The 20,555-nt window shown below is 46.8% G+C and overlaps 1 protein-coding gene across 1 annotated transcript in view; it reads left to right on the top strand.

The window, feature by feature from the left end:
• SHISA6 (shisa family member 6) overlaps positions 1–20,555 on the top strand; it is a gene marked incomplete at its 5' end in the record, with an annotated part of 218,201 nt that overhangs the window by 178,895 nt on the left and 18,751 nt on the right. Inside the window, one exon of the mRNA XM_027691454.1 lies at positions 15,082–15,144. Coding sequence (XP_027547255.1) covers positions 15,082–15,144 — 63 coding nt within the window. The remainder of the gene's footprint in view (positions 1–15,081; positions 15,145–20,555) is intronic.

Raw genomic sequence — 20,555 nt, 5'->3', positions numbered from 1 at the left:
GCAGATCCTCGTCCCCACCTTCCTCCCCCTCCTTTGTACCAAAAGTGAGCTCAGGGACCTGCTCTGGCCAAAAACTCCATGAGAAAAACAAACTGACAGAAAAAACACAGAATTTTTTGCAAGATCATGTAAACAGCAACACAGGCACAAGAGAGGAAGGAGAGTCATGGAACTGAGGGCTGGGGAGGGAGCAAGAGCAGCTCCTTCAGCACTATCACCCAGTGATGCCCAGTTAAACATGACTGCAGAACTGGTTTGCTTGGCCTTGGTGAGCTGAGTGCAGAAATAAAATAAAATAAAACGAAATAAAATAAAATAAAATGAAACAAAATAAAATAAAATAAAATAAAATAAAATAAAATTAAAAAGCTCTTTTCCAGCAAATATAGCTGAAGATCGAATTTACCTATGTAACTATTCCCATGGAAGGCAGAGAGTGAGTGCTTTCCCCACACTGCTGTAAATACTGTTCTCTGCCATATTGCCAGGTTTTGGCAGAGAAGGGCAGTGAACATCACAGGAGTTATCAGGGAGTTGCAGTCTCACCAACCACATGTGCTAGAGAAACCACAGCTGAGATCTGAAACCAAACCTGAGGTTGAATTAAAACCCACAGGTTCAAAAAAAATAAATGTTGATTCTTTTGTTTGCCTTTTGCCTTGGGGGCCTTCCAGCTGCGAAGGGCTGTTTGTGCCTCTTCTTTAAAAAAAATAGCCAAAGAATTCCCTTTAATGGAAAGATAAATAAATCCCCACCTACTCAAATGATTCAGGAACCTGGGGCTTGAAAGATTGATGAAAAAATACTCCAATTCTGCTAAAACTGAGACAACTGGACAGAAAAGCAACTCTTTAGGGGGGGCTCATTTTCCATGGAAAAGGGTACCAGGATGGCACAACAAAAAGTGATCATTTTAAAGATCTTACTTCAGTAGTTATTACAGAATTTCCCCAAATAAACCTGTATGAGCCTAATATATACAGTAATACACAATATAACCTAAATATATGATAAATATTTAAGTTATTGTCACTGCAGACAGACACATTATTTGGAAGTGCTCACTGTGCCAAGCAATTTGGTCACTGGAATCCAGGCAGGTTTCCTGGACTAGCTGGAACTCTTTTTTCCCCTTTAGCAGAAATCCAGTTTTCCACATCTGAGTTGCTGTGAGGCTTCTAAATATCAAAAATTAAAATTACTCAAAAAAAAAAAAAGGCTTTGCAATTTCAGCTGGTTTTGAGTCGACCAAGCTGAACATTTCTAATTACAACACATGAAAAAGGGTTTTTTAACTAATTTTTTTTATTAAAATAATAAGGATGTATAAAATATCCAAGAATCTGTGTTTCATGGAAGGAATATAGTCCTGACTTCGGTAGTCAGGGTTAGTAAATCTGTTCTCAGCTCCTTCAAAGGTTATGTCACCTTTTCCCTTTTGAGGGAATAGAAACACTGCAAGAACAGAAAAGGTAATTCATAGTAAAATGCACGATTTTGACACTGTCACACCCAGATCTTTCTAGAGAATTGCTATTTTGAAAGCTACTGTGTGATGTGACTTCAGTTAGACTCAAGCAGATGCTTAAAGTTAACCATCTGCTTAATTGCTGATAGGATTAGGACTGGATTTAAATAGATCTCGTAGTTCTTCCTTCTTTCTTTTTGCCTTTATAAAGCCCGTGGTTCGTTTTTAGTGCTTGATTATTGCCTCTGACTTCCTCATATGCTTAAAGACAAGAATATGATCACTGCTATGTTGGATCTGGGTCTTAACTCTCTTTAAAGCCCTGGCCCAAAGCAATGTTTAGCAGTTGATGGGCAAGCAAACAAGCCTGGGAACAAGAAAATGCCAGGAATCAGAAAAAGGGTGGAATAAATTTCCACCAGTCCCACCAGGCAGAGTTCCCATTCCTGGCCCCTCACACAGACTTGTTCCTGAGTCATATCAAATCTTGTCTTCTCTGCCCAGACACCTCAGGGCTGGCCATGTCTTGCTGACAAAGAGCAAGGAAATTTCTCTGACTTTAGAGTGATTTACGGAATATTTCACAGAATATTCTGAGAGGGAAGGAACCTACAAGGATCACTGATCCAGCTCCTCAGTGAATGGCCCTCAGGGATCAGACCCCCAGCCCTGGTGTTACTGGCACCATGTTCTGAGCAGCTCAGTTGATCTCAGGGACTCACAATCAGTTAAGGAGTTCAGTCTGCTCATCATGATCATGATGTTCCTTACAATGTGTCCTGTCCATCACTCCTGAGCCAGAACAGGGGCTGGCCCAGCCGTGCTCTGCTCTGCTCTGGGCAGCCCCTCGAGGGGTCTCTGGGCACCTCCTGTAGATCCCTGGGTGACAGGACAGGCCATTCCAAACCATCCTGTTCCATGGCAATCCAAATCAGGTTGTTTTTCCTGTGAATTATGCTTTGAGTGTAACAAGGGTTTAGACTTTCTGCTTATTCCTGTGTCTTCTCAGTATAAAAAGTTGGGAGAGCCAGCTCCTGGTGTTCCCTGAGGGACAGAATGAGCGGGGGCTTGGATTTCTGCTCTCCAGCCCCACTGGACTCAGTGGAGAGCCCTTCTGCCAGGGATTTCATCCTCAGTTTTGGTTTCTCTTTGTACTTCATGGAAGAGGGAAAAACAAGGAGAAGACTTCAAATTCCCTTCCCTTCTCCTTCCTGCCAATACCACAGGGTTAAAAAGGACCATGTGTTACTTCCAAAGGTATTTGCATAATTATCTCTCCCCGTGAAATGTGCAGGAGCTGGCTGTGTTCCACAAAAGATTGCATTTAACTAATCCTGCTTTAGAAACCCAGACTATTTATACCTTCTTAAATCAACTTCATCTTCAGAAGTGCCCTTTAAAGGACACATTTTGTTCCCTTCTGACCATATGTTTTCGCTGTGATCGGTGCATTTTAAACATGTTCCCAAAGGTTGGAATCCAGGGCTGCTCCCCCAGCTGCTGTTTGTGCATTGCTGGCTGACGTTAGTCATGCAGCCTGCTCAGCTGTTTGATTTCTGACAAAACCAGTCCATATTTATCCAATTACTTTGTGTTTCCAAAGTCAGTGGGAAGTCCTCAAACACAGGAGGGATCCCAGGCACTGACTGTCAACACCAGCTCTGTTTGTCCCCTGGGATTTGCCACCAGCACTGCAGAATTATCTCTCCCAGAAAGAAAGTCCTTGTTCTTTATCTTCCTCTGGATTTCTTTTAGTCCTTTTGCCATTTTGTTCACCTGATTCATGCTGGAACATGTGAGAAAGGGTAGCAATATATTCATTAAAATCAAAGAAAATAAGAGCAAATAAAATAAGCAATGCTATGGGGAGATGTAAAACTCCAGCTCAAAAGTGAGTCCAAACATTCCCTTTTGGGGCAGCGAGGGTCTCTCTGGTTTCTGCTCTCTACAGCAGATGCATTTCTGAGGGGAATCCCCAGGATGTGTCTCTTTTCCAGACTCTTCTACTCCCGAGGCCCTGGGAAAATCTGCCCTTTTGATACTCTGTTGTCCATGTGGAGGAAAAACCAATTCTCCATCAAACAGCCTTTCCAAAGATGCTCCACAAGTATCAGTGTCCTTGCAGAGAGATATCTGGGTTACCTTTATCCTCACGGGGTGTTGCTGTTTCTCAAAACACCGTTTTAGCCAAGACTGGGAAATATTTTTTCGTGGCTTTGTTTTTCTGTAAGTGCTCTTTTTAGGTGTAACTGCTTGAAAACAGAAGTTGTATTTCCCTCATGCCAAGCTCTTCCCTGCAGTTTGCTTTGGCAGTTTGGCACTTGGGAAGAGTCAGTGAGGAGCTCCAGGAATGTGTTGGGAAGGAGACATATGTTGGTGTGTAGGGAGTTTGTGAGTGGGCTTGGTTTCCGTGTTCCATCATGGATATAAGGTGTGTGTGGGAGGAGGAGATTCCAGTGTGAATGAGTGTGTGAGTTTGTTCAGGCTCTCAACACTGGAGACATATTTTTGTGAGCGAACTTGCAGCCCTGTTGTACGAGAACATCCCCAACTCCACACACTTTCACTCAGATATTTGAAAGAGAAGGACTATTTTCCACCCATTTTTTGGCATCAGTGGGCCATCCTGATTTCCTGAAGGGGTCAGGTGTTACCTCTAAAACATCAGTGCCCTTTCCATCCCAGTATTTTCCACCTGCAGCTGGACATAATGGAGCTGTGTCAGGGCAGGCTCAGGTTGGATCTCAGCCAAAGGTTCTTCCCCCAGAGGCTGGTTGGGCACTGCCCAGGCTCCCCAGGGCAGTGGGCACAGCCCCAAGGCTGCCAGAGCTCCAGGAGGGTTTGGCTGATCCTCTGGGGCACAGGGGGTGACTCTTGGGGCTGGGCCTGTGCAGGGCTAAGGCTTGGACTCGATGATCCTTGTGGGTCCCTTCCAGCTCAGGATATTTTGTGATTCTATGATTCACCTCCTTCTTGATTTCTTAGAATTAATTTCAGCCCTTTCTCTTCCATAGCCTTAAAATAAGGAATGAACACAACACCTTCTGGAGAAACAGAAGGTCAAAAAGTAGCAAATGACTGAGTTGAAGTTCCCTGTGAAGTGTTGACTCACACAGCCTTTAGTTCCAAATAAATGCTGTGCCTTGAGCCTGGGCAGAGCAGTTAAGGGGATTGGAGCAGTTCTAAGACGTGAGAAGCACGAGGCACCGGGTGACAGCTCCAGAAGGTGGCAGGGGAAGCACTTGACTGGTGTCCAGGTGAACATGATTCCTCTCTTGGCACTACCAGGGAATTCCTGCAGCCAAACCCTGAGTGCCAATCCTGCTGACGAGTGTCCAGGTGTGAGGAACAGCAGCCTGACCTTGTTGTGCCAGCACCCAGACAGCAATGGGTGCCCTGAGGGGGCAGGCAGGAGGGCAGGGCACTGGGGCACCCCTGGAAGGCTCTCCTGCTGAGGATGGTGCCTCAGGGACAGGCCTGTGGGAAGTTCAGTTAACCAGAGCCTTTCAAAGTCGCTTTGGTTTCCTGCTCCCCACGTTTGAAACACCTGCAGGAGGATGTCCAAAGTGTTGAGCTCCAAGGAGCTGCCAACAGCCATAAAGTCACACAGTCATTAAGGTTGGAAAACACCTCTAAGATCACCAAGTCAAACATCACCTCAGCTCCACCACCACGGCTGACACTAAACCAGGTCCTCAAGTGCCACATCCACATGTTTTTTGAACACCTCCAGGGATGGGGACTCCTCCAGTGCCCTGGGCAGCTGTGCCAGTGCATGGCCACCCTTTCTGTGAAGAAATTTTTCCTAATATCTGATCCTCTGGTAGAACCTGAGGGTCTTTCTGTCATCCTGCCCCTTGTTCCCTGGGAGCAGAGCCCGACCCCCCCCGGCTCCCCCCTCCTGTCAGGGGGTTGCAGAGCCAGAATGTCCCCCCTGAGCCTCCTTTGCTCCAGGCTGAGCCCCCCCCAGCTCCCTCAGCTGCTCCTGCTGCTCCAGCCCCTTCCCCTGACCGGGCAGGCTGTGCTCTCACTGCCCTGGCTGGTGATGGACAGTAACAAGCCTGGGGTTGAACTGGGCCAGGGGAGCACTCCCAGTCCTCCTCCTGTCACTGTGCAGCCCCTGGGAGGTGATTCCACCTGCCTTCATTATTTTCCCCACATGAAAAGCAGGAGCAGTCACACCTGCCTTACCTCCCCCACAGAAGGGGGGTGATTAATTAGCAGCTGATTTATGCTTGCAAAATCCTATTAAAAATCCCCTGTGTGATATGAAAAATCTTCCCTGAGTGTTCCAGGGCTGTTCCTCAAAAGGAATAGAACCTTGCAGGTTCAAGTGCATCTGCTCTGGAGCTCAGTTAAACCTGCTCTGGGGCTCAGGTTAAACCTGGGGCTGGCAGTGCCCACCTTACCTGAGCTGGGAGTCTGGAGGCTGTTTGTGAGGCTTAGATGGGTGTTGGAGGAAAGACTTCATGGAAAATAACAGTTCCCTAATCAGTGCAGGGTTTCGATGGCGTGGGATACTAAAGAACAGGCCATTCACCACTTAATGAGGATTAAAATAACTCCTGAATAGCTGCCTTATTCCCTGAGCATCCTGTTCAATGAATGAGTCACAGGATTACAGTTGAAAAATATGTTGGAATGGGAGAACAAAACCCTGACATAATGAATATCAAATGAAGGGGTTGGGGACAGCCTTTAATGTGGCATTTCCAGCCCCTTGAATGACTGACATGCTGACTCTACCAGTGGCTTAACTCCTGGCTTTGTCTGGCTTGCCCCTTGCTCCAGCCCATTTTTCAGGGTCAGTGTGCCTGGGCACTGTGAGCCAGGTGCACAAACCCTCTGCAAGCAGGATATTCACAGCACAGAAGTACAAAGTAATTAGTTATTGGCTGGTGTACATGAAATACAGCTGGGATTTAATGATCTATTAGGCTAAATACTCATGTGCTCATCACCTCTGAGTCCTGGCTGGGCAGAGCTGACTCAGGATGGGACCATGGGCTTCACCTCCCCCATTCCCTGGGCTGCCTTTGCCACTCTGTCTAAACCCCTGGGAAAAGGCTCTGCTGAGCACAGGGCTGGTTCCTGCCCCTGCCCCAGGCACCTGCTCAGCTTTGCCTGAGCATCCTGGAACAGCCCAAGGACATTTGCTCAAGGGTTTCCCTCTGCACTGCAAACTGTGAACAGAAGATGCCAGAGGGGGCAGGAGGATGACAAATGAGGAGCTTTGTGCTGAAAGTATTTCTATTCTCATCAGCAGCTTTTGCTCTGCTTTCCTCCTCCCTTCGGGGGCTGCACTGCTTTCAGTTCCCAAAGCCAGAAGTGCTCTGGAAGAGCAGCCCTAGACAGGGATTTTCTCTTCCTTAGTGCAGATGCCAAAGAGGGATCTTGTCATCAGAGAAAAAACCCACTTGTTACATCCTCCTCTGAAAATCTCAGCTGAGGAAGAAGGTTGAAGGGAGAAAAATGCTGAGGTTGTTGGAAAGGCCAGAGGAGAAGATGGCAAGGAATTGTTTTTTGTGGAGTTCTTTAGGTTGGAAAAGGCCTCTAAGATCATCGAGTCCAACCACTAACCCATGTCCCCAGGTGCCACATCCTCATGTCTTTTAAACCCCTCCAGGGGTGGGGACTCCACCCCTGCCCTGGGCTTCAGAGGCTGATTGCTCCTCTTTGGGCCACTTCTTTTGTCATGTCGATTACAGATTTTAGAGCACTTCCAAATACTTTATTAAATACGGTAAAACTAATGCAAAATAATGCATGACTGTCAGAACCATCACAGATCTATAATACAGTTGGCACATATTAAAAATATCCTTGCTTTTGCAATCTTTATCAGAAACTTTATTAAGAAAAAGGCAGGCTGGAAAATACAGTGGGTTTTTTCTGTATTCTGACACTTCATTTTTTTCTATTATAGAACACAATAAATCTAGATTTTTTTAACAATATTCACATAGGAAATCACTGAGAGTTAAAAAATAGGCTCTGAAGAAGACTAAAAGTAAGTACCAAAGGAAAGGTTAAATCTGTGTAAAAAGGTTGTGTCTTAAGAGGATCTCCTGGACAAGAGGTGCAGTGGGAACTCTTTGGGGCTATTTAAAGTTTCCCAGAGTTCTGCCCCCTGTGCAGACAATGCAGGTTGTGATTGTGGTGGTTTAACCCCAGAGGTAACTCAGCCCCACATGCCCCTCACCCCCCCCCCCCCAAGGGGGACAGAATTGGGGATAAAAGTGAGAAAAATGCTGCATTGAGATACAGCCAGTTTAAAAGGGAAAGCAAAAGTCACACAAGCAAAACAAAGAATTCACTCCCCTCTTCCCATGGGATCAGCCATCCCAGGACTGCCCTGGGCTCCCTCCCACCTGCTGGGGGCTGGGGAAGGCAAACCCCATCCACCTGAACATCCCCCTCCTCCTTCCCCCAGCTCTGGGTGCTGAGTGTGATTCCCCATGGGCTGGGCCATCCCTGGGGGCAGTTGGGCTCCCCTGTCCCACCTGTGCCCCCCCAGCTCCCTGTGCCCCCCGGGCTGGTCCTGGCAGGGCCGTGTGAGGGGCAGAGCAGCCCTTGGCTGTGTCACAGGGACTGAGCCATCCCAGTGTGCCCAGCACTGCTCCAGCACAGCCCCAAACACAGCCCAGACCCGCTGGGGGGGAACATCAGCTCTGCCCAGGGCAGTGGTCACAGAGCTGTGGCTGACAGAGCTCAGGGAGGGTTTGGCTGATCCTCTGGGGCACAGGGGGTGACTCTTGGGGATGGGCCTGTGCAGGGCTGAGGGTTGGACTGGATGATCCCTGTGGGTCCCTTCCAACTCAGCACATTCTGGGATTCTGTGACTCTGTGACATCAGACCTCTGGTAGGTCCTACCTCACTCCTTTCAGCCCTTTGTGGGTGTCTGAGATGCCCTGGAATGACCCAAGTGGTTCAGGTGGCTCTGAACTGAGCACTGGGCTTGTGCTGTGAGAGCTCTGGGAGAGGAGGGCTCTGCCCACGCTGCCTTTGGGAGATCATGGTCAGGGTTGTGCTGGAAGACAAGACTGAATCAGCCTGTCTTTGAGAAACGTGTGTGCTCTTGGACCATCCTCCACAGACAAATCCTCACAGCCCCAAGGCTGCCAGAGCTCCAGGAGGGTTTGGCTGATCCTCTGGGGCACAGGGGGTGCCTGTGCAGGGCCAGGGCTGGACTCAATGATCCCTGTGGGTGACTTCCAGCCCAGGATATTCTTTTCAAAACTGCATGTACCTTCTCATAAAACTTCCAGGAATTAATAGAAGGACCCCTCCCCTCCATCTTCAACCACAGGCTGGGCACACTGAGGACAGAGGCCCTTGGGGAAGTTTAGGAGATCACCTGAACCTCTCTCATGGAGCTGCCTGAGCCCTAACTGCAGGCACAGAAAACACCTCTACCTGCAGGACACCACCTGCAGCTCTCACCATGCTGGGCTGCCAGGCCCTCAGTGTCACCTCCTGACATCTGAGTGTCACCTCCATGGACAAATGTGAGGCAGCAACAGGGAGAAGAGACACAGAGTCAGTGGTGGGGCACAGTCTCCTCTATTTCCCTCCATGCTGAAGCTGGAGGGCTCTGGAGAGCTCAGCCAGGTTTGGAGCTGCAGCAGAAGGGACACCCCAGCAGGGCAGCAAGGCCATCCAGGCAGAGCCTTGTCCCCTAGCATTTCCCAGTTCCTAGAGAATCCTCCTTCTCCCTCCAACAGCATCTTCCTTCTCCCTTCACAGTGTCCCCAGCACAGACTCGCCTTTCCCACGTGGTACCTCCCTGAGCAGTGGGTATTGAACTCAGATATAACCACAGATATATTGCTGTGGGATGCAGCACTTTGTCATGTCCTTTCCATGTCACCCCATTTCCTTTGGAAAAAAAACACCTGAAGCCCTTAAACCCCCTGCCTGTCCACGTGTCTCCCCCTGTTTGCAGAGGAGCTGGGAGCACTGGTTTCCTTTCTCCCAGTAAAATACCTCATTCTTTTTGCTGGTTATTTTATCTGATCTCTCCTCCAGCTGCCTCAGAAATTTCCTATTGTGGTCTGGCAATTCAGAGCCCTGCGAATTCTTTCTTTCCCTAATGGAGTTTCCTAGTAAATAGCTTTGAACTCAGATCCTTGTCTCAACAATAGATAAGCTTCTGCCTAACTGGCACTTCACAATTAACAGCATTATCCTGTTAAACCTGAAGAGCTGTAGGAAGGCTCAGCCATCATTTTAAAGCATTTTATTGCTTAGAAAGTGTTTACAAAGGGCTACAGAAGTGGTAAATGAAGCCCATAGCTGCATTCAGATGCTTGATTAGCTCAGCCACATCAAAATGCCAGTAATTCGGTTTCTGACTGGTTTGAATGGCATTTCTTAAGCAGTATCCTCAAAACATAGGAAGTTTTTAGAGGGGGAAGAAAGGGGAGGGGAAGGGAAGGGAAGGGAAGGGAAGGGAAGGGAAGGGAAGGGAAGGGAAGGGAAAGGACTTGTGGTGAAATTAAAAGTTGATCAAAATCAGAAGATGGTGGTTCCCATCCCTGTGAGTGCTGGTGTCATTGTCCTCAGTGAGGACACAGTTTCACCCTGCAGTGAGGTTGTGGCAATAAGTGACTCACTGAGCATTGTGTGTTTGCAGGAGGGAGAAACCTCTATTGTTTCCCTTCTGGAACAACTGATGTGCTCCAGTTCTGTCTGTTCCTGTTCTACATGGTTGCATTTCACACCACAAGTGTCTCCACCTCTGTGTCACCCATCACCTGTCAGCTCCTGGTGTGTGTGAGCAACACCAGTTGGGAAGAGCACAAAGAACTCGGGTGTTTGAGTTGCAGATTGATTTGTAAATCAGCTTTGCTGCAGCCAGGTTTGATGTCCTTGCTCTCCTTGGTGTGACTGCAGCCCCACGTCTGTGTGGAACCACACGATGCTCTAAAAGCATGTGGAAGGATGGAAACCTCCTGGGGAAATCCATCACTCGCCAAGGCTTTGAGGAGAGAAGTGTCTGTGGAGCAGTTTAGTCATGCTCAATGAACTTATCACTGCAAATGTCAGGGAGAGGTCATCAAAAATACAACAGGCTCGTTACTCACTACCTGCTTTGCAACCTCAAAAATAGATCTAATAACTTATAAATAAGGTAATAAATGGTGGGTAAAATGACCGATGTCGGGCACCCAGTGCAAGGTGAGGGAGCAATGCGCCCTTGTGGCAAAGGAGGCCACCAGCACCCTGGAGAGCATCCCAGGAATGCTGCCAGCGGGTCAGGGAGGTGATCCCTCCCCTCTGCCAGCACTGGGGGAAATATCTGCACTGCTGGGAGCAGGGATGGGCTACCGAGTACAGCAGAGCCACGGGCAAACTGAAGCAGGGCCAGCAAAGGGCCAGGAAAGGGACTGGGGTGTGGAGGAGGCTGAGAGCTGGGTCTTCTCAGCCTGAGAGGGAAAGGCTCAGGGGGATCTCATTAGTGCAGGTAATTAACTGATAGGTGAGTAAAGAAGATGGAGCCAGTCCCTCCCAAGTGGTGCCCAGTGCCACGGCAGAAACATCAGTTTGGGGGCAGCTGAGGGCACTTGGTGTGTTCAGTTGGAGAAGAGACTGAGGGGAGACCTCAGTGCAGTTCCACCTTCCTGGGCAGGGGCAGAGGAGGGGCAGGGACTGAGCTCTGCTCTGGGGGGACCAGGGACAGCAGCCAGGGAATGGCTGGAGCTGTGTCAGGGCAGGCTCAGGTTGGATCTCAGCCCAAGGTTCTTCCCCCAGAGGCTGGTTGGGCACTGCCCAGGCTCCCCAGGGCAGTGGGCACAGCCCCAAGGCTGCCAGAGCTCCAGGAGGGTTTGGCTGATCCTCTGGGGCACAGGGGGTGACTCTTGGGGATGGACCTGTGCTGGGCTAAGGGTTGGACTGGATGATCCTTGTGGGTCCCTTCCAGCTCAGCACATTCTGGGATTCTGGTGTTCTGTGAAGAGGCAAGGAGCACAAGTTGTAATACAGAAAATTCCACTTAAATATAAGGAAAAGCTTTCTTACTGGTGGTTGAACAGTGGAAAAGAATTTGTAGAGAGGTTATGGAGTTTCCATCCTTCATGTCACAGAATCACAGAATCCTTAAGGTTGGAGAAGTTCTTTAAGATCATCAAGTCCAACCATCACCATGTTCACCACTAAACCACGTCCTCGAGTGCCACATCCACGTGTTTTTCTGACACTTCCAGGGATAGTGACTCCACCACTGCCCTGGGCAGCTGTGCCAATGCTTTACAACCCTTTCCACGGAGAATTTTTTCCTAATATCCAATCTAAACCTCTTCTGGTACAACTTGAGGCCATTTCCTCTCCTCCTGGCCCTTGTTCCCTTCAAGCAGAGCCCAACCCTCGCCCAGCTCCCCCCTCCTGTCAGGGATTTGAAGAGACTGAAAAGGTCTCCCCTGAGCCTCCTTTTCTCCAGGATATCTTTGGAGATACTCCAAACTATGATGAAATGATCCTGGACCACAGAAGCTGACCCTGCTTTGGGCAGAGATTGAACTAGAAGGTCTCCAGAGGTGCCTCCAGCCTCAGTGATTTTGTGATTTTATGAACTTGACAGCAGATAAGCAGCTGCAAGAGAGACAGTTGTACTCAGGGCACTGACAGCCCTGACCTGCACTGTACAAACCAGCTGTCTCTGCAACCAAAATCCTACAAATTCTGCACGAAGGAGGCTCCCCAGAGCTGGGTCTGGCAGCTCCAGCAGCCCCATTGGCAGCCAAAATGCTAAACACCATTCTGCCAGCAATATTTAAAACACATTTCTGCTTGACAATGCCATGGATCAAATCTGCTGGAGTGAATTCCAGCCCAGACCTCATCCCCACAGCTTTCCAGAGGCACAGAGTATTGAGATTATCTAAGAGAATGGTAAAGTTATGATTGTCAAGGTTCATGACCTAGAAATACCTCTATGGGAAAGCATTTTCTAGTAATAAATTGGGTTTTTAGTCCCACCAAGCAATATAAAAGATCTAATAGAAGTTGAAGCCAGATGAGTCAGTTAAGACCTAAAGTATATTGTGGTTTTTGGTAACAAAGACTGAAATTACTGCAGTTATTTCTAAAGATGTGCCATACTGACCACCACGGACAGTCTTTTAAAATTGTATTATTGAAAAGGTCTGTTTGAACTCAGGGACGGTTAAAACCTAATGCAGGATTAGTGAGCATGAATGTGCATCATGTTTGCTGGAAACTAGATAAAAATTAACCCATCTGCCCCCAAAATGGTCCTTTGCAGGGTCAGGAGTTGGGCTCAATGGTCCCTGTGGGTCCCTTCACACTTGGCATATTCTGTGTTTCTGATTCTGGGAAAATGCCCCTGGATAGTTCCAGGGATTCCAGAAATACTTTCTCATTTGTCCCACCCATCCTCTGGTCCAGTTTTCAAAATTAAGTGAAATTTGACCATATGGAGGAAGAGAAACTGAAGCAAAGTCACAAAACATTTTCCTGCAGGACTTTCCCTTGCTGAAAACAACCAAGAGTGGAGGATTGAGAGGAAAATTCTAACTGAGGGCCCTGTGGGCCACTAATTCAAGGGCACTCAAGGTGTCCATGTAAACCCGGGCTCCTCTTAAAGTTCGCTCAATCCTTTGGGATCAAACCCTTTGGGTGTTTCCAGCTGTCTTTGTGTTTAAGGAGTGCCTGGTTCCCAGATGGAGCAGTCCCCCAGCAGAGATGTCCAGTGTGTTGTCCCCTGAATAAATAAGCTCTGATTTAATCCTGCCTGTAAACAGACACTCCACGTGCTGTGCAAGGAGAGGAGTTTCAGGGAGATAAAGCACAACTTCTCAGAAACAAATAATGCCAAGTTAATCTTATTTTTATTTTTTTGCCGTGTTTTGTGGCCAGGGAGGAATAATTTCTATTAAGGCTCATGACCTCAGCAAGATTTCCAGCAGTTTCTAGGAAAGTAATGTGAGTTTAATTTGAGAAGCATGTTGTTAATGAACCTCTCTGGGGTAGATGTGTGACCAGAAAGGGGAACCAAAGATGAACTGATGTGGTTCTGAATTTAGTCTCCTTGTTACTGGTGGAAAAGGAATTTGCTTATTAAATTTGCAGGTGATATGAAGCTTGGGTGACCATAAGTCTATTAGAGAATGGGATTAGAATTTAAAATGTTCTTGACAAATTGGAGAAATAAATTGATAGCCTGAAAATAAATTGATTAAATGGAGAAAAATGAAATGCATTGGACTAAAACAAGAATGTTAAAATCTATTGGAGAACAATTGGACAGTTTCTCGGAAAAGCAATAAGGAATCACAAAAGGATCACAAACTTCACGTGAACCAGGAAAAGTAAAATATCACGAGTTTGTGTGAACAAGAGAAGTTGACTTGGAAGAATCCAGGGAATCCATTCTGTGCTGGTCAGGTCTCTCTGAGAAACACATCCCAGGCCTGAGAAGGATCCAGGTCACTCAGAGAGAGCACAGGGTGCTAAAATGATAGTAATCAAAGGCAAAACAAGTTTTATAGAGAAACATAAAAGAAATGACATTAATTTGAAGAGTAAAGGGAACACACAGGAACAGTGTTTTCATAAAGAGCTGTGGCAGAAACAAGGAGGATTTTCTCCATGTCCCTGGAACAGAAAAGAAGCAAGTGAGAACAGCAGTGAGAAAGACCCAGGAAACAGCTCTTCTTGGGGGAAAGTGAAGTATCAGTGACAGTTATAAGAACATCAGAGTATCCACCCTGTACAGGGAGAGCACAACAGGAAAGATTTCTAGAAATCTCCTCTCACCCTCCACTGCTACAGTTCCATCTCTGTTGTAAAGATCTGGACAAAGCATTCATTCCTTACTGAAGGCCTGTGTGGAATCTAAAGGCCATGGAAGTTTATCAGGACTCACTCATCTAATGGTTTTATTACAGTGAGAAAGAGGCAGAGCTGTTTTCCACCCCACAGGGCACTTCCCAAGCCCAGCTCTGGCAGCCACTCTGCCATGGATTTTTTCCTCTACTTTGCAGCATTTAATACTGAATACATCAGTTTTACAGGATTCTCCCTTCTTAGGGAGGGAGATCCACATCCATGTGCAGACATTTAACTCAACTTCATTGACTAGAGGCCACTTATTTGATTTCTCTCTGCACTCAAACAGGACATTGTTGCTCTGGTTGTGCTCACAGTGGGACAGTGGGTTTTGGGTGGTTGGGGATAACATCCTGAAAACCTCCAAACTTCCAAATCTCCCAACCTCCAAGTGTCCAGGTCTCCCTGGTGGGTGGAGGTGGAGCAGGGGAGCAGGGGCTTTGAGGTTCCAGCAGCTCCCGGGAGCCCATTTGGGTCCAGCAGTCACGGTTTGCTCCTGCCTGGACATGCTTCTCACCTTTGCAGATAACCTTAATTTGCAGGCTCAGCAGAAGGGGAGCAGATTCCTATTATCATATTCTTCTTGCATCTGGAATTTTAAGTGAACTACAGAACAGAATCTTCTGCTTTCTTAAGCATTTTCCTCTCCTTTTTTGAATCACGCTGAGATTTCCTGTGAGTGCTGTGAGCTGTAATTATCATCTGCAGATCACTGGGTTTGCTAAGCTAGTTCTTAAAGGTTTTTTTTTTCTATGAATTTCAGATGACCAAGAACAAAATTATAATCACCTGATACTAGACAGTGCCACCCAGACACCTACACATGGTAAGAGATAACAAAGAGCAAAATTACACACGGTGTAACTTTCCTCTACCAGCCAGTAACATTTACTGGTGTCAAAGTATGTTTAATGTTAATAGAAATGTTCCTATGGCAATGCTGCATGACTGATGCTTTCCATTAACATTAAATATAGGACCATATTTTTCAATAGTGTGCACAATGAAATATGGCCCAGGCTTTTAGAATTGTGCCGACCAACCTCGTGTTCCCCTGTGTCTGATTGCTCCTTTCTCTCTTCCACATCAGCAAAGTGGTGTCAGATTTAACCAGACAAACCAGGAAAAATGATAAGCAAGGAAAAGTCTGTTTTGTCAGCCAAGCCATGACTTCCAGTGCTGCTTGGGCAACTGTGCAAGGGCAGTTGGAAGGACAGGGAACATAGGACAAGGCTTCCTAAGCTGATGTGGTTTTGGCACAACAATACGTGGCCAGAGTTGGGGTTCATGGCTAAACCCAGCCTGTCCAACCCCTGCTTGCATGGGGCTGGTTGGAATAACCTGCTGAAGGCCCTGACTCACTGCACAACATTACTCAAGTTTCTCCTGTTCAGGACAGACAGACACCATGAGGGATTCAGGGCTGTCCCTGCCCAGTGCCACGGACAGAACCTCCTCTTCCTAAACCATTACAGTGGTCGCTCTCACACCCTTCCAACCCCCCCTATTTTATCGTGCAAATGTGAAGTTTCTCTGACCCAGGGACTTATGGAACCCAGAGCACCTTTCATGTCCCTGCACCCACCACAGACTGACCAGCACTGCCTGTCCCCAGAACCTGAGGTGCCCCCTCAGGAGATGTCTGAGGCAGCCTCTCGTCACAAACCTGTCTGCTCATCCCTCTAAAGGGGAGAGAAGCCCCTCCAGAATTTTTCCAGAGCTTCCCGGGTTTGGTCTTTGTACCCAAACAGCTCCACATGTGTGAAGCTCCTGCCAGTGCTCTTGCTGAGCTCAGAAAACACGAGTTTCATGTCTCATGAAACATGTTTCAGCAGCACTTTTTGGCACCTCTCTACCCAGCCCTCTTGACCTAACAAGGGATGCCTCATGTCATCCTGGAGCCAGTTTCAGGAATTCAGACACTCTTCAAGGACCCTTCTTTGTTTTCCACTTTGTTTCCTTCAGCTCATCCCAGCCTGGAGAGATTTCTTCACTTCTTCCATGCCCAGAAACCTTATCCCTCTCTGCTCAGCCCTGTCCCCCCAGCCCTTGTGCCTCCCCTGCCCTCTCTCCCTCCTCCTTTAGGTTTCCTTGGCCCCAGATCAGCAGTTGAGTGTGGGCAGTGACCCCCCTCCATCACCAAATCAATCACCCACAGCTCCCTGGCTCCATCCAAACCCAGACCAGTCACCACCACCCAAAACAGTGGTTCCTCCATCACTGGGCAATCAGACCCGCCTCTGAATGACCCTTCAGGTCCTCTCTGCTTTCTTCCCTCTTCTGCTGCTTCTTGTCCTGGTCTTGTCCATGTTCTTCCCTGCACCTTTACCCTTGGAATGTGATCTATTCCTCCAGCTTGCTGCTGGAATCTTCCTGCTACTGCTGAACCAGGAAGAGATTGGTAAATCTCATCTCAATAAGCACTTCTTGCAGCTCTGAGTCTGTATTTGTTACTTGGTTTTGTCCTGGTATTTGTTTTTAATTCTGAAACTTCATCCTGTTAACGGTTCTGGAGTTGATTTACTGCGAGTCGTGTCCATGTATGGAAATTTCCGTGCTGCTAAAAAAGGTGGGAGAACCCTTGGAAAGGCCACCTAAAATCTTTGGTGTTTCTCCTTCCTAGAGGGTGGGTCAGGATCTCCTCAGCCCACAAGTTCCTTTCACTTGTAAGACAACATTACTGGGATTTCTTTTTCTGTCTTTCAAAAACCACAGGAGAAACAGTGTCAGCTTTAAACCTGGTTGTGGCACAGGAATTTTTATCAAACCTGAATCAACAGCCTCAACTGTTCCTCAGACTACTCACTCTGTTTACCTTTTTACCTTCCTGAGGAAAAAAAGAAGGAAAATACAGAGAAATAGGGTTGAAATTGTGTTTTGTTCTCTTTTGTTTTACTACTTGTTCTTAAAATCTGTCTCCTGCTGGTTCTGAGCTGCCCCAGCAGGGCCAGGTGAGTCCTGTTTTCCTGCCCAGGAGTTTCAGTGCAGCTTCATCTTCATTCAATAACTCAAGGGAACAACATGTGCTCAAACAACTCAACTTCCCTCTGGCCCTGGCAGCTGCTTTGCTTTTTTATGTACTTAAGAGACAAAAATCAAGGCAGATAAACTCATGATCTTGGATTTCTTGCGTTTCCTGAGTCTTAATAATTTGGTTGAACAAAGTGACTTGGATGAGCTGACTACAAATAACTGTGTGATTCAGAGTTCCATTTTATTCCTGAGTTATCCATATGGCCACGGGCTCTTTTGTTCCTTATATTCACGTGTGCTATTGCTGAGAAGCCATTGCTTGGTGAGTCTGAAGAGATATTTGGACCTTTCAAATAAGGCATCAAAAGAGTTTTCAGTGTTCAGAGTTACTGCTGCAATTCTGAGTGAGCCCAGCAAGGGCTCAGGTTTAATTTAATCCCTTCCTGGGTGGGACAGGGTGTGTATTTTCTGGGGGACTGTGCAAATTTTTAGGGGGACATGAGCTGCCTTTCTGAGGATCTTGTTCATGAGCTCTGTCCCTCAGCCTGCAGTGACATTCTGAACAGAGCAGGAGGGAAAGAAGTTGGTGTGATGGTCAAGACATGCCTTTCTTGCACATGGTCTGGAATCACTTTTAACTCAATAAATGTCCTTCTCTGCCAGCACAGAGCAAGCAGGGCAGTGACTGTGGGTGACCTGCCACCAAACAAACAACACTTCTTTCTCTCTTTCTCTTTTTTCCTTTCTTTTTCTTTTTCTTTTTCTTTTTCTTTTTCTTTTTCTTTTTCTTTTTCTTTTTCTTTTTCTTTTTCTTTTTCTTTTTCTTTTTCTTTTTCTTTCTTTCTTTCTCTCTTTCTTTCTTCTTCCTTCCTTCCTTCCTATAATTCTAGAATGTACAATTACACTGAGTCTCCAAACTCATTCCACCCTGGGACTGAGCAGCAGAGGATTCCCACAGAATGGGGGATGTGGCAGAATTCCCATTCCCAGCTATGGAGACATGGAGCCCAGGGCTCTGCAGGAGGAGGGAGGAAAGCCAAGTCCCCTTTCCCCTTCTTCTCCTGGCTAGGCCTGTCCAAAAGCAGAGCTAAATGCACCAACCCATTTGTTTCCCCAAAGGTCTTGGGAATCACAGCAGGAACTTTGTGTGAGGGAATGATCCAGATGTGCAATGGGGCAGCCATTCCACTGTTTTGGGAATCATAACAGGATCTGTGTCCTGGTGTGATCCAGATGTGCAGGGGGGCAGCTGTTCCACCAAACAACATTCTGGGAAAAACCCACTGTCCCAGGAACATTGTTGAGCTGAGAAAGGCAGAGGATGGTCAACATCTATTTCCATGGGCTGATGCCCTGATGATTCTGTTCTGCTCCCTGTAGGTGCCACAGAGGAACTAATTACAGGGGATAAGAACAACCTCTGCCCACAAGGAATCAGGAAAAAATACAAAAAGCAGATTTGCCCTCAGCCCTTGGAGCTGTTCTGCTTCGACTGCAGGTTCCAAGGGTTAAACCCCCAAGGGTCTCTGGTGTGCCCTGCATGGGAGGTGCCACTCCTGGGGCACAGCTTCTTCAGCAAAGGCTCTGCCCGTGGCAGTGCTGTGATTCCTCTGAACTCTTCTGATGCAGGGAGGAATAACTGCTAATTACTGGTGGGGTTGTGTGTAATCTGCTCTGTCAGCTGCTGTCACCTCATTAGCACAGTGCTCTCTGCAGCTCAGAGGGAGGAGGAAGGCTCCCTTCCCTCCCTGCCTGGCTGGCACTGAGGGGGATAACGTGTCTGGAAAATGTGGGGTGTTGGGGAGGACAATTCCCGGTGGAGATCAAGCAGAGGGAGCTCAGGGAAGTGAGGCAGAGGAAGTGTCCAAGGTCAGGTTGGACAGGGCTTGGAGCAACCTGGGCTAGTGGAAGGTGTCCCTGCCCACGGCAGGGGCTGGAATGAAATGGGCTTTAAGTCCCTTCCCACCCAAACCAGTCTGGAATTCCGTAATTCCATGACTCTGCCAAGCCATGCTCTGCAATACCAGCATTTAAATTCCAGTGTTGAGGGCTCTGAATGACCCACCCCGACTTTGACCACCCCACATCTCAAAGAAATCCTGGATTTTTTTTCTGCTCTCAGATCATTCTTGCCCCTGATTCCCTTGCGGGACACCAAATGTCCCATTCCAGAGGTATCTCCAGTCCTTTAGAAACCTCAGCCTAAATTCTAAATTTTCAGTGACAGACTTCAGACCCCAGTCCCACTGAAATCAGAATTTTGATGTGGGTTTCCTGAACTCCAGACTTGATTTCTACATCAGCTGCAGATTTGAGCTGCAAATGAAAAACTCTGCAGCAGTTTTAGGAAATGTGGTGATTTGTATGTAAAAGGTGAGTGGGAGGGAGCGAGTCCCAGGCTCTGAGCACATTTCATTTTACATATGAAATGCAGTGAAATCTTTTGATACATTAATTTATCTTGCTTAGATATTCAGTCTTCATACAAAATAAGCGCATAAAATGCTTCTGCTATAAAAACATTAAAATATGAAGAAAAAAACCAAGCTGGGGGCACAAAAGAGAACTGAGGCAGTGTAGCATCAGTTGTAACAGAAATATATGTTGACTGCCCGGGCTTAGTTTCTGTAAAGCTTATTACTTTATTTTTTACTGCTACTGAAGTTTAATCTCATTATATTTAGTGCATATATAATTATCCTACCCTAAAGAGGATCTGAGAAACATAGTTTTTTACATCTACATAAATACCAAGCACATTTCCAAATAATATAGTTAATAGGAAGTCCATATCAGAATTTTTATGTCAGTTAATTGCATTTGACAATCAGCTCAAAAAATACTTGGTAAACCACAATTAGCAGCAAATTAATTCAAGTCATTAATTTGGCCAAGTGTTTTTCCAGAGATGGTGCCTGGGATTGCTCTGATGGAGCCAAATTTCATTTTATAGCTGTGCTTGTGTGAACTTTCATCAGATTCCTATAAATATATGGATGTATGTGTGTGTCTTTTATATTCCTTCTTTCTTTCTTTCTTCCTTTCTTTCTTTCTTTTTCTTTCTTTTTTTTTCTTTCTTCCTTTTTTCCTTTCTTTCTTTCTTTCTCTTCCTTTCTTTCTTTCTTTTTTCTTCTTTCTTTCTTTCTCTCTTTATTTTTCTTTCTTTCTTTCTTTCTTTTTGTTTTCTTTCTTTTTTCTTCTTTCTTTCTTTCTTTCCCCTTTCCTTTCCTTTCCTTTCCTTTCCTTTCCTTTCCTTTCCTTTCC

This window comes from Neopelma chrysocephalum, unplaced genomic scaffold (genome assembly GCF_003984885.1).
Source record: "Neopelma chrysocephalum unplaced genomic scaffold, ASM398488v2 Primary Assembly neopelma1_84, whole genome shotgun sequence".
Taxonomy (NCBI): Eukaryota; Metazoa; Chordata; class Aves; order Passeriformes; family Pipridae; genus Neopelma; species Neopelma chrysocephalum.
This window is presented reverse-complemented; position numbering and strand designations above follow the sequence as displayed.